Source organism: Anser cygnoides, chromosome 1 (genome assembly GCF_040182565.1).
Source record: "Anser cygnoides isolate HZ-2024a breed goose chromosome 1, Taihu_goose_T2T_genome, whole genome shotgun sequence".
NCBI classification, from domain to species: domain Eukaryota; kingdom Metazoa; phylum Chordata; class Aves; order Anseriformes; family Anatidae; genus Anser; species Anser cygnoides.
This window is the reverse complement of record NC_089873.1, coordinates 30,030,790-30,044,854: the sequence shown is the minus strand read 5'-3', so window position 1 is coordinate 30,044,854 and position 14,065 is coordinate 30,030,790. Positions and strand designations below refer to the sequence as shown.

General features: G+C 36.4%; 1 protein-coding gene across 7 annotated transcripts in view; it reads right to left on the bottom strand.

Moving 5' to 3' along the window:
* DOCK4 (dedicator of cytokinesis 4) overlaps positions 1-14,065 on the bottom strand; it is a 252,082-nt gene that overhangs the window by 32,186 nt on the left and 205,831 nt on the right. For 5 of the 7 annotated variants that reach the window (XR_010829121.1, XM_066991664.1, XM_066991646.1 and 2 more), the window contains 5 exons: positions 13,580-13,665; positions 8,116-8,142; positions 7,858-7,953; positions 6,251-6,311; positions 2,598-2,691 (listed from right to left, as the gene is read on the bottom strand). Coding sequence is in view for 6 of the 7 variants with exons in the window: in XM_066991664.1 (XP_066847765.1) it covers positions 2,598-2,691; positions 6,251-6,311; positions 7,858-7,953; positions 8,116-8,142; positions 13,580-13,665 (364 nt within the window). In the remaining variant the exon portion in view is untranslated. The remainder of the gene's footprint in view (positions 1-2,597; positions 2,692-6,250; positions 6,312-7,857; positions 7,954-8,115; positions 8,143-13,579; positions 13,666-14,065) is intronic. The other 2 variants (XM_066991652.1, XM_066991661.1) reach the window with 1 other exon arrangement.

Below are 14,065 nucleotides of genomic sequence, written 5' to 3'. Positions count from 1 at the left end.
TCTAACAGTAGTAACAGTAGTGTTCCTCTTAGATGTTCAGCTTAAAAACCCCTGGATGAAAAACCATCACTGCAGCAGATGTTATGGCTTTGAATCCAAATGTTGTAAAACGCTAAGTATGGTGCAAAACGATGCTGTATCGCATACACAAGGGGGACCAGTTGAACTTGCACAGACAGTCTTGATTTTGGCATCACACTGCTTTCAGATTGCTAGACCAGTAACGTACTTTTATCCTAGTTGTTTCAAGCTACAATTTGGTAGTCAAAATATGCAGCATGTTTACATAACAATTAAAAAAAATCCATGAAGTTGATGATAAAGTATTCAAAATTCAAAGAAAGCAAAGTAGCAGATCACAAACAGATGTCACTATAGCTCACAACGACCCTTCCTTTCTAACTTGTCATGTATGTCCTTAGATTTAGTAGATTTTTCTCAGTCATACTAGTATCTTTGTTTGTTTGTTTGTTTGTATGAAGTTATCATAAATATATATAGAAAGTACCTAAACTAAGAATGGCTATACTTGACAACAGGTCTGAAGGGTCCCTCTACCCAGCATCCTATCTCTGGCAGAGGCCAGTATAACAAATAGCGTATTGGTACTGATTTGGCACGGAAGAGGTCTGTAACTATTGGCTGTGCCCTGAAACAGTAACAAGAGAGAAACAGGGCTGATTCACAATGGGGGAAATTCAATTTATACAAGAAAGATTCAAAAAACCTAAACATTTCTAAGACGGATATTAACAAAGACTATCTCATTACACTTGTCAGGTGACTGAGGGGACACAAGAGGATCCAGCACATTTATGTGCTTCGGCCTCGAGAGAGTTAAATTTATAGCTGTAACTGAGTGCTTGGTAAAGAGAGATTTACAGATAGGTCTTTTATTATTAGAAAAAAAAAAAAAGGACTTTTTTCACAGAGAATTATTAGAAAAAGTCCTGTAAACTATACTGCAAAAGAAGACAAGAATATTTTAAGGGCAAGCTGGCTTCATCCCTAGATGAAGAAATGGTGAGAAAATTATGCAGTTAGCAAACTAATGGTACGTGTAATAATGCTGCCAAAGTAGCAAAATTCTCTTCCTATTCCCACGTACTTTAATTCAGACAACTTACAAAAGGTTTGTGTGTTGTTGCAGATTGATAAGGCAAGGATAAGGCAATGGATTACATAAATCTATGTTCTAGTGGAAAGACTGCCCCTACCCTTATGCCATGGGTGTGAGCCAATCCTTCCTTAAGTTTCCCTCGGCAAAAAAAATCTTAGTCATGGAATCTACCATGGCAAAGAATGCAAAAATCACACGTGTTAATAATAGATACACAGGAAATATAACGAAGTGCTGGAGATACATTGTGAGCAATTTCAGATAAGAATGGATGGCAAAACAATAATAAAATAAAAAGATTCATATCACTGCTGAAGGTAAACTGGACACAGATTAGCAGCCAATGTGCAAAGGGAACTCAGCGTTGCTTAAAGAGTTACTAAAATCTGTTATGTAAAATCAGGAAATTAATAGTTTGTCAGAAAAGCCAGTTTGGACAAAGACACTGCTTGATAAACAAAGCTCTTACTGCCAGATCACATGAGGAAATGAAAATCCTCTCATTAATACACCCTGCTATTTAGTTGAGATTTTAAACCCATGAACTGTGAAGGGATGGTAGAAATTCCAAGCTAAGGATCTTTCCTGTGGATTTCAGAAAAGCATAAGGAAATTCACTGTGGCAGTAGGTACCTGTAGCCTGTTTACTAGTGCACCCCAGCCAACTAATCTACTTTTAAGAATTAAAAAAAAAAAATCTGCAGAGATTCTGAACAAACGCTGTTGCAATTGCAATCACTGGGGAATGGATAGAGGTATTATAAGGTCAGTTGAACATTTTGGCAAAGACTGTTTAGTTTAAAGAGATACTGATTTTATCCACTCCAGCTATCCTTGATAGCATGCAGTCACCCAAATGAAGTACCCCTTTTGCTGTATAAACAACAACCGTGCACATTATCTTTTTATTTCTTCATTTAAATGATAATGGCCTGCCCTGCTGCTAAATTGGCACTGAGAAATACTGGACAATAGTACTGCAAATGTGGTATGCAAAGATTCAAAAAGACATCTCTGTTTCACCACAAGTAAGTTATATGGCTCTTACTTCCTTTTTTTTTTTTTTTTTTTTAACCAGAAGTAGGAACACACTGCACCAAAGAGCTAACCAGCAGCATTTGGGAGAGGGAGTTGAGGAAGGGAAGGGGCTCAGATGCTACCAAACCACTTCACAAAAGCTTCCTCTAAACTTCACTCCTCTTGGGTGAAGAATGACCCATCATACATTTATTGCTAGCGTGTATCAGTAGTAGTTATTTCAATATGGCTCAGCAAGTAGCAGAGTTGTAGGGCTGAAAATAATCCTTTTTTTTTTTTTTTTGAGACTGAGAAATTGAGAAAGGAAATTAAGCAGGAACAGCTGAATCCTGCTGTTGCCTGGGCCTGTATGTTCTGCACTGCGATACAGTTTGTAGGTTTACAAAAGGCTGCAAATCACAGTCTAGTCCTAAATGCCTTTTCCAGTTTGTACAGTTACCTGTGAAGTTTTGTGCTTTCAGATGTAGGTCATAGAGCTTATGAATGTAGCGAATATACATCTCTTCTTTGTTCAGTTCTGTCTTGTAAAAATTCTGCAATAAAATTAATTTAGTAATGAAATGCAGTAGGTATTAAATATATTAATTACAAACAAAAGATATTGAACATAATGCTATAGAAATACATCTTATATTTGAAAGTTTCACATGTACAAAGGCATTACACAGAACTTCAGTAATACGATGAATAGTTCCATTAAATTATCAATAGACCAGTCAACATGCTCTTGATTTTTTTAAAATTATCTTAAAATATAAGAGGAAGAACCTGACAAAACTGAAATCTGATGTTTCTTTCTCTGTAACATTTAACCATTTAGCATCTTGCTGGAAAGCTCTTTGTTGGTTTTAAAATGCTGACAGCTCTCTTAACTTTTGTATTCATATTTTAACAAAATATCTACTGCCTGGTATGTCTACTCTTCATTCTGTCATAGCAAAATATCAGGAGGACTTTGGTAACACTATAAAGAACTGTTCAGTACTGGAAACGGCATAATCCCAAATGAAAAACATGATTTCTTCAGCCCTAACTGACACTGGGAACTGATGCATAAATATTGTACTAAATGATTGAAATATAAAAAGTTGCACTCAAAAATAATATTCAGGACAAAATTTCTACAAGATTTCTGGCTAGAGATTTCTGGATGTATAACTGCTATTTGTTGTTACTTGGATAAAATATAGGAAGCAACATAATGTTAGAGGGAGAGGAGCACAACTCTACAGCACTGTCCACAAGTGTTGCCATACTCACTAAGGGGCTTGCAGCTACAGTTTCTCTGGTAGCTACGCTTAATGTTCAGGATAACCTGCTTTGGTTAACAAAAATTTATAGGATACAAGAATCTTGAACTGGTTCTCCTTAGCAATTAACAATTTGTGTTCTATTATTCAAATCTCCCACTATTTGAATTCTAAGCAAGTAGCCAAAATGCTTCCCTTATTGGAAAGTATTCTTACTGTGTGACATTTTCTTAGTTTGAGATATTATCAAAGAGAAAAGTGGGAGGATCATTATGAGAGTATCATAACAAAAATACTATAAAGTACTTTTTTAACTGGCTTAAGAAAATGACTACTCATCAATAGCTCTGTAATGACATGCCCCTTTTAGGCCACCATATGACTTTATAATCCAAAGACTTCTCTTTTCCTTCCACAGTGTGTAGACCAGGAACAGATTCTTTTCTTAGAAGAGAAAATGAAGAAATATCTATGTGTATATTCATGCTTACCTGTCTGAAAAAAAGCATATTCAATAACACACAAGAGCAAGCAATAAGGCCTCAAGACAAAATATGTCACTGAACTACGGTACTGAATCTGTTGGCTCTTACCCCTGTGTGCTAAAGGCCCCAGTACTTGTCACAAGTCTAAACTATACATATCAACTGGTTTTCTGAAGCTCAGCCCTGATAAAGTCCAATTGGTCTCTAAGGCAGACAATAGCAAGACAACCCAGTCACAGCTCAGGAGATGTGTCATGCCAATATAGTGACAAAGGTGTTTTTTTTTTTTTTTTTTAATCAACAAACGATTTCAAGACAGAAAACATAATAGATAGTCTTCAAAAGGAGACGTGATGTAAAAAGTAGACTTCCTTAAGTATGACAGACTTTTTTTTTTTCCTTAAGAAAAAACATCTTGAAAACAGCATTCAAACATGCAGCATGAACATGTTCTACCTAAACGACATCATGTCATAGGCCAGTGTAGAGCATCACAGGAAAAATCTCCCCTTTCTAATAATATTTAATTCTAAATGAATACGATCTAAAATATGAATTTAATGTTAAACAACAATGAAGACCAGGGATGCCTGAGAAAATTCAGAATGTTACCAAAAGTTACTCTATATTCTTTCAGTGCTTTTGTATGGTTCTGTGATGATTTCTTTCATCAGAAATTCAGCTTTAAAATGTGAAATTAGGTGATTTTTACATATAAGGAACTCCACTAGACCCCTCTTACACCAGCTTTTCTGAACAGACATTACTAATGTGAAACCCAACCCTGGTGATCCAGAGTGAGTAGAACAGGAAAAAAAATCCTACCTTTTCCTTTCATCTAAGTTACTGATACTTATACAGAGCCCTTCAGCATATTGCATGATGCAGCATAATTCCAGTGAGTTTGATAACTTGGTTGACTTGGACAATTCTATTTCCCAGAAGAAGAGCACATACCTCTACAGCAAAACAACATAAATATTCTCTTTTCATGCCAACCAGTCCTCTTATCTTTGGAAGTCAGAATACCTTCAAAGTGCTGATGAAAAACTAAGTGTTGCTTCCTCTTCTAGCCTTTTATTTTATACATTCATCTAATTACCCTTTGCATGAAACATCTTTTGGAGATGATAAGCAGTTCATCCATCATATGGACAACTAAATGTCTTAAGTGGTGTGCTGCTTTTGTAATGAAAGCTCCCTTTTCAAAATTAAACATTAGTTATTTCTCTGATAGGCAAATAGTAACATTTGTCTGAATGTTATTAGGGTAGAAAAATCTGCCTTAGCCTGTACAAGTCATGGCAAATCCTATTAGAAAGCTTTATGATGTTTTGAGGTTCTTAAATGCTTCAATTTTCTTTTTGTGAAAATCTTGAATGAATGATTTACTAATAATAATTTAAAAACTCCTAAGTGATAGAACTAAAATAATTCAGGTGCTTTAAAGAATTCAAATCATGCCAGAGATTTTGACAGAAAGACAGCTGCTCTATGGCTGTGTAGTAAACATCGTCCCTATTCGGAAAGCACTATTTCCCTGCTGAAGAAATCCTTTATTCTTTTATGTATAACTGCTACTTAGAAGTGATACCAAATTGTTTCACTGACGTCAAAAATGCAGAATTACAAGTCAGCTTTTGCTTTTTTTTTTTTTCCCCATGGCTAAAAATAAAGCTTTCCAAAACAATCACCATGAAAATGGAAACTTTCCAAGGTTAACAGAAATCAACAAACTTGTCAGTAGAAATTGGCCTAGAAGCAAAATGTACCCTCTAAACATAAACGAAATATTTTTCATACTATGGATTTGCATTGATGGTTGATGACATGAGAAGCTCTGGAGCAGCATTTCTGACTCTTCTGTTGGGAAGAGCCTGCAGTCTTCAGAAGATATCCCTTATATAAGATATAAAGTATATCCCTTATAAGATACATCCATTCGAAACAACCTGAACAGGCTATTGAGTAAGACAGGAAACTAGAGAAATCATGTCAGTTTTGTTGGGTTTTGGGAAGGAGGAAAGGTTTGTTTGTTTCTAAGAACTTGGGAGACCAATTATATTTGCAAAATACTCTGGTGGATTTTATATAGCAGGGAGAGACTGAATTTACCTAGTAGGGAGAGAATTGAATAAAACAGTACAAGAATCTCTCAGAACTCAACTATACAATGCCAGAGAAAACCACTGTATCAATTTCACCCTGAAAAAAAATATTAGCGATACTAAGCACGGTATTTCTGTCAACTAAAAATGCATCAAGAAGCAGGCCATCTCCCATTCAAATATGTGGTTATATACGAGGAAATGCTCAAATTAGAATCAAAAAGGATGAGATAAAAGTATTATACAAACCAAAAGGCTAACAGTGCAGCCAATCTTTTTGCCATCTACTTCTCCCATTTTCATGCAGTCCCTGAAACAGAAAGTAATAAAATTCAAATGGAATGAAGTTTATCCTACTCTTAACATGAAGCACATCTGTCATTCGCCATATGACTACTGTAGATTCATTTGATTTCTTCACACCTTGTGCTCAAACTGTGGCAGCAGAAGCCAGCAATACAATTCTGCTCACCTCTGGCTCTCAGGCACTCATTCCCAGTCCTGCACTGTGGCCTACAGAAGCCTCATGAAGCAAAACAGGCAGCATCTTTTGCTGTGTTACTTTTAGCCCATCTCAGTCAGATCACCAGAGTGCAGCACAAACACTTGTGTTGGCACAAGGAAGAGGGTGATGTGAGTGAGGAGATGAGTCTGCTTTCTTCAGAGACAGTGTAAATCTAAAGTGGTCATAGAATTACGACAGTAGTTCCTCTGCGAAAAAGCAGAATGACATTGACCTCCTCTGTAAATGCTATGAGGACAACGAAATTTTCCTCAGTAGCACTCTATAATCAGTATCATTTATGAGTTGGTGAAGCAATGGATCTGATTCCCAAGTCAAAAAAAAGTTGGAACCAAAAGGGAACCATTTTAAGAGATTTTGATTAGCAAACAGGGAAACATAGTGTTAGTACAACCATACTGGAGTAAAAAATAACAGGCAGGCGTGACCATGCAGTCACTAAAAGAAATTTTACATAAATTTAAAACGTTCTTGTATACATGAGCTAAACAATTGTCTCAAATGCTCTTATAACCACTAGCATACACATTTGTTCTGAAAGATGTTGGATTGACAGCCCTGGAGGCTGTAATCCAACTGATCCCTGAGGAGGAATAGCAAGCATTTCAAGATAGAAAAAACTCATTTTTTTGTTGACAGAGTAGCTTTCTTTTCATACTATCAGTGAGGATAGCAAATGGAGTTGCAGGTCTCACCAGTGATTCCCTGGGGAACTGGGGAAAATACAAACTCTTAAGCTCTAGAAAGTGCTACAATTGATGTCAATGAAGAGGACTAAACTGAATCTTAAGATTCTACACAGACTTCACAAATGACTGAGAAAATCACTTGTAGTCTTCCACGTCTACAAAGGAGGATATGTCTCTTCTTTCCCTATCCCTTTTTTGTGCAGTACAGTCAGATGCAAGCTCCTCACTCAGAGATCATATCTCTGTATACATACTTACTGTGCCAGCTGACACTACAACTAGGCATGACTGACATCGTGATAATAATTTTACATATTCTGTAAGACAGCTGTCAGGTGATTAATACCGAGCTTGGTGACTTCAGGTAGACTTCAGTCACTAACCTACTGCTGAAAGTTTCTATATTCTGGATAGGAAACTGGTGCAAGCCACCGGATTTTCATCCCACTGGAGGGATATATACTTGGGTTGGTTTTCAGCTAGCTTGTGTCATTTGTGGATTGACTAAGCAGCTGCTGCCAGAGATCCTGAGCGTGTACAGATGATGTATCCATGTGCAGTCACCATTTGTGCAAGATGACCAAGTTTTTCTCTTAATATTTTGAAGATGACAACCCTACTGACAAATTGTGATAATCACTCACCTGTAGTCCAATAACCTTTCCATGAGGCGAGTCACCGTAGCGATTAATGAAACACCACTTTCTCTCCATGTTTCCCGCTCAATTTTCTTCAGCAGACTGAAAAAAAGAAGCCAGAACAATTTCGTTTATTTTTAACTGTCACTATGACAACCACTCTGCTTTTACCAGTACCTTAATACCTTAGCAACATCTTTGATAGTTAGATTTTTCCTTTACAAACACCCTCCCAAGAAGCACAATTTGCAAACAATGTCTTACCTAGGATAAGGACCAAAAAGTGGAATTCTAGTCCAGGAAGCATTGACAAAACAAATGATTTTTATATTAGCTGCATCAGGTTAAAATATATAAAATACCTAATTTTCAGAATATATTAATATCCCAAAGACTTAACAAAGCTTTTACGTAAAATTTATATATTAATTTCATGCTGATACTTCATAAAAGGGGGAGTTTGAAGACATAGCTACAAAATAATATTTACCAACTCAATAAACTTTCTGAATGGGACCTCAGCTTTTTTAACAAATTTTTTTCCTCCACACTTCTCAAACATTTTGGCACACATTAAATTTAAGAATGGGGAAGGGATGTTAATAAGATGATTCCTCCCCACTTAACTTAATATTTCCTTCTAAGAACATACTATCATGTACATGTAAAATTCCATTAGCTTAAATTGCTGTAAGATTCTTTATTAAAAACTGTGTTGTGCTGAATTCTTATGTAAATACAAATTACAGATTGAAGTGAAAAGATTTAAAAATTGTGTTATAAGTGGAGCTGTCAGTAAAATTATACTTAATATCTTTCTCTTAGAGGCCTCCAATTTTCACTACTTATGTTTATCAAATATAATAATTTGAGTATGAATTTCCAACATTTCCTCTCTGTCTGAAAATGAACATGGAAATATTTATCTACAGAGTTCTGCTACTTTTATGCTTTGGTGCAGGACCTCAGATGGATGACATGCCCAAGGACACATCTTGGTAGTCTCCCTGAAAATGCACTCGGGTATGGTTTTCTTAGAAGTCTCTGAAAACTGCCACATCTATACACTCAGAGATTTTTAGAGAGTTGCTAATAGCATCTCCGAACCTTCTGTCTGCAGTGGGTAAGCTGTCAGCTCCACTGACCTTCATCTATACTGAGCATGTTCAGTCCCATAAACTCCTACGTCCAAATTTCACCGCACACATACCAGCGCCCAGTAACTCCTACATGCCAACTGCACTAGCTGTGCACTCCAGCTCTGTTCAGCTCCTTACATACAGGGACGTCGCCGATGCAGTTCTGCAAGCTAATCTGACCTGAATGAAGCTCTACAGTGCTGGAAGCAAGGAGGAAACATTGATCTTCATTCTGCACCCTTATATCGATCTTAGACTCACCACTTCTTTTTAGGAGGCAATCAGATGTCTTTCTCTCACGTTCAAAGACTGGCTACCAGTCACTGCTGGGAGAGATGGATGACAAAGCCATCCCCAACAGAAGAGGCTGAAGCACTAATCCAGCATCTCTGCTTTCCGTAGAGAATGCATAAGCTAACTTAATTTGCTTTTAAAACCCTGATGTTCCCTTTCAATACAAGTTTTTGTGTCTAGCAAGAAATAAGAGTAGAGCCTGTTACATTATTAAGCACTGATTACTGCACTGATTTTTCCTTTCTACTGCCTTTCAACCTTGTGTTAAACAGGAACATTTCAACCCAAATTCAATAAAATAGTTACCTACAGTTCCTGCAGAAAAACTGCAGAAGTCTGAGTTCTCTTTTAAAACAGATGGGCTTAATCTGTATTTGACTTACACATGTTCTTTATAACTCTATTGGCATATTTGTTATAAATAGACAATTTCTACAAAGGGGTGGTGTAGATGCATTCAAAATACTTTTTCAAACTGATATCAGTGTTGTCAGTGAACAATTTTATGTCTTGCCTTCTGATGCATGCCTCCCCCTCTCCACCATACATCTTTCACCACTATGCCCAGAACCACCATTCAGAACAACAGAGCTACTCAGATACAACCCTTGGCTTTCTCATGGCAATACCTAGATAGAATTAGAAATAAATGACTGGCTTAAGCTTTTTTTTCCCCACCATCACATTGTGTTTGAAAATATGTGCACGCTTTATTTTAATAGCTCTCTTCTGTTTGATCCCTTTGTTGGATCTATTTATTTCCCAAATGCAACCTCTTCCCCACATGCACCCATAAACATGGATAAATTCTTCCTTAACCTGTGTTATGCCTATTTCCATTGTACAATTTATGGTACGTGCAGGTCCCAAAGCACAGCCAAGAGGCTATGTTGTAAGGGAAACGAGGAAAATGTTTCTGCCTACCCATGCTACTACTGCCTAACATCTGAGCTCCCTTGAACATTTTGGTTTTTAGCTTGGGTTCCTAAGAATAAGGGTGTGGAGTGGAGACCTGGAGGATCAGAGCTCTCCAGGAAAGAACACCAGGCTTGTAAACATGTTCAGGTCAGCTCGTCCATGTAGTTAAGTCCCAACTGAAGTGGATTTTATATGCCTAAGCTACAGAGTTATTCTCAATTGACTCAAAACTGACTCAAAAGCACCTAATCGTAGCAGTGTTTTAAATCATCTAGATCTCCACTTTGGAGTACAAAGTCCTCCAGATATCTCACTATAGCCAGTGGTTCCCTCATTCAGTCAGACAGGTCAAAGTCCAATTTTGCTGTAATTCACAGATGAGAGAGGAGCTTCCCAAACCCCACAAAATGTTTAAGGAACACCAAAACATTTAGTCCAAACAGGGTCTAATGGACCAGGCAGCGCTAAATTCAGTCATGCAGCTGGTGGAAGAAATTAAGAAGACTGAGAAAGATTGACTGCACAGGAGAGAGAGCAGTCATCACTTTTTATACAACAGCCTTATGGCTAGTGAAATTACCCAAGAACTGACAGAGCTAAATATTAAGTGCCTGCTTAGCTTGAACACTAGCTGCATTTCTTCAAGCAGAAGCCCAGTCATCAGTGGAGCCTGCCAGCTCAGGCTTTGTGCTTCAATAATGTGGCCACCTACTCTCCACACCTGAAATGGCCAAATTGTGTTAAGCCAAACTACAGATTTAACAAAATGTCAGCATCCATGAGATTCAGAACAAAAGAGCTACTCAAGTATATCCCTTGGCTTCCAAAGATTTTGTTCTAACCACCAACTGCTTAATGAAATGGAAGCAGGCACCCTGTGCGAATTAAATCAGGGGTTCCTTCTCAGGGTTACAATGTAAATTTAGATCAGGACACCTTTTATATCACAATTACACTGGGTAGCAATTAAAACATATAGTTCCTCATGAGAGCAAAATGTTCACCACTGCAATGTTCTGCAGCTCTTCAAATGACATCATGAGCTAATCACTGTGCGGTCACGTTCAAGTCCCTGGAAAGACACTGATTCAAAACAAATAGCAGCCGTCTTCCCCTACTTTCACTGTGTTTTCATTTGATAAAGATATTTCCATTATAAGCAGTGAATTCTAAGCACAGAGTATTTTAGAGATGCTTTTAATTTGTCCCTGAAAACAGAAGATATTCAAAGGAAAGATGTAGCGATTATCTCTGGAAAAAAAACAAAACAGCAGTTAACGTGGGAGTCGAGAGATTTAAATTCATTTTCTGATTCAGACAAAATAAACAAAAAGCATGATAAAAACGGAATGTGTCACACCCACTGCAGTTACTACTGTGTATCCAAAGGAGGTGTGTGCATCTCTGTGGCTCCCAACTGTACCTATCAAATCCAACCATGCCAAATCTTCAGACTGGTCAGGTAACATTGCAGCATTTGCTTTGGTTAAAGACTGTGTAATCACTGCGGGTCTCAGACCTACATTAGTTTCACATTCCTTGGGTAAATACCACATCCCTGTTACTTCAGACTAAACAAGTCTGCTTGCCTGCACTGTGTGAAGACAGTTTAATTTTGCAGAAAAAATCTCAGGGTAGCTGACTCCCTAAGTTGTCTGCTTTTAAATAACTTTCCTCCACATACCCTGGAAAACTATCATCCTCCATTTTAGATTAGCTTCTTCTCCAAGCTCTTCTGTTGAGAGGGGGTAATGTATAGACTCTAATCAAATTCAGATAAAAACAAAAAACAAAACAAAACAATAACAAACAAACAAAAAACTAATGATAAATACTTAGTTTTCTTGAGCTGGAAGTGAACTTGAGCTGTTACTCTGAAATTTGCCAAAAAGTCTAGTTATAATTCAGCTATACCAGAATAGAAACAACAAGTATACTGATGCTGTGAGACATTTTACAATTTAGATTACTACATGTCTTCAGCATTTAGACTTAAAAAAAGCTCTCACCATTTTTCAACATATTTTAACTTCCCCCAGTTTAAACCCAACTCAAAAACTTAAAAGAAGTTAAGAGCTAGATTTCAAACTAATAAGCCTTACAGAATTTTAAGCTTTTTCAGTGACAAACATCCTAATGTATTTTGCAAGAGAATGAAATGACACTTAATTTTATAGAGATTCTCCCTAAAAATGACTTTATTTTGAAGTTAGAATACTGTTACTAAATATTGAAACATTCTTACCTTTTATCCTCTTTACTCAAGACTATGAAAAAAATCATGAATAATTGCAAGAAAGTTCTACTTTAGCATGTGGTACTGTTGTTTACCTTTATTCATCAATTCCTATATTATTTTGCCTAATATCTCTACCCAATTTTGCTTTTGAAAAGGATAAATATTTAGGAGTTCTATCTTTTTCAGCTCAATATAATTGCACATTATTATGTTTGCTATTCATAGACATTATATGCAGTAGACTTTAGAGCACACCTATGTTTGCTTTTCTGAATGTTGTTATTTAAGCAAAGACAACAGAGGTAAAAAGTAATATTTAAAGAAGAAGGAATGGTTAAGAAGCTACTTAAACAGAAAAAGATTGTGTGTTTAACAGCATTAAACAACAGGCAGCTTGGACTCTTGAAGAGGAACAATACAACTCATACTAAACACATCAGAAATGAGAGAAATCTTCCACTTAGGTGGAACTGAGTTCTAAGGAACAGCAAAGGAGACAGAGTTCAGTTAGTTATTTTGTACTTGTACTCTGTGACAATCATTTATTTCAATCAATGGGATAACTTATGGGCAACCTTAGACCCTAGCATTTTTACTAGCTTTTGCTATTAGAATTCAGTGGTACTTCACTTATTAAAATATAGTGAATGTTTAACAAGTAATTTATAGAAGAAAATAATAAGAAATAATCTTATCAGAATAAATAAAATTGTATACATCAATCAAGAAATCAACAAGTGACATTACACAGATAAGTATACATTTCTGGCAATAGAAAATTATTACTAAACAGCCTTTTGTTGAATTCTCATGCCTATTTTTCAAAATGCCCTATTTGTGCACTACCTGCACTCTATACAATTATGAAGCATTTCTTGCTTTTCTGAATTTAAATCTAGGCAGAGAACGTTCTGTGATATAACAGATTTAGCCTTTCCCAATTATAGCTATATGTAAAGAAGTACAGCCAGACTTTACAGATGCCATACAATACTATAAAATGTTTTTATTCCTCAGAATTTCAGGAAAAAAAAAAAGATTCACAACTGCTGTAAGCATTACTTCTCTACATTGACATTAGCATCTAATACAAGTAACTGAATTGAATGAACTAGTGTAAGATAAACACATTACTCACATACTGTTGAAGAGCTCTCGGTATGTTTCGTCACCTTTACCTTCCGACATTAGGCTGTCCAGTTTGTCAATCAATTTTGCTTCCACCTGCAACATATAAGTGTGGTATAAACAGTTTCTTTTCTCTTTACTTAGATTACATAAAAATGAAGGTGGACTTATTTTTTTAATGTATGGGACTTTGCTAAATTAGCATTACTGGTCAATCATGTAAATCTGATAAGTCATTTCATCTCTTTGAAGCTGTTATCATTCCCAGGGTTTGTGGGGTTTTCTTTTTTTTTGGTGGTTTTTTTTTTTCCTTTTTTTTTTTTTTTCCTGGAGGGAGGGAGCTAATTTAAATTGAGCAACGTGACTTTAAAACTACAGGCTGAGTAGCATTTGCTGCTGCTAAGGCAGCTATCTATTTATGGAGTCAGACAAAAAGCACACAGCCCAAATAAATTGCCTGAATTCTCACTGCAGGGTCTTAAGCACAAGCCATTTT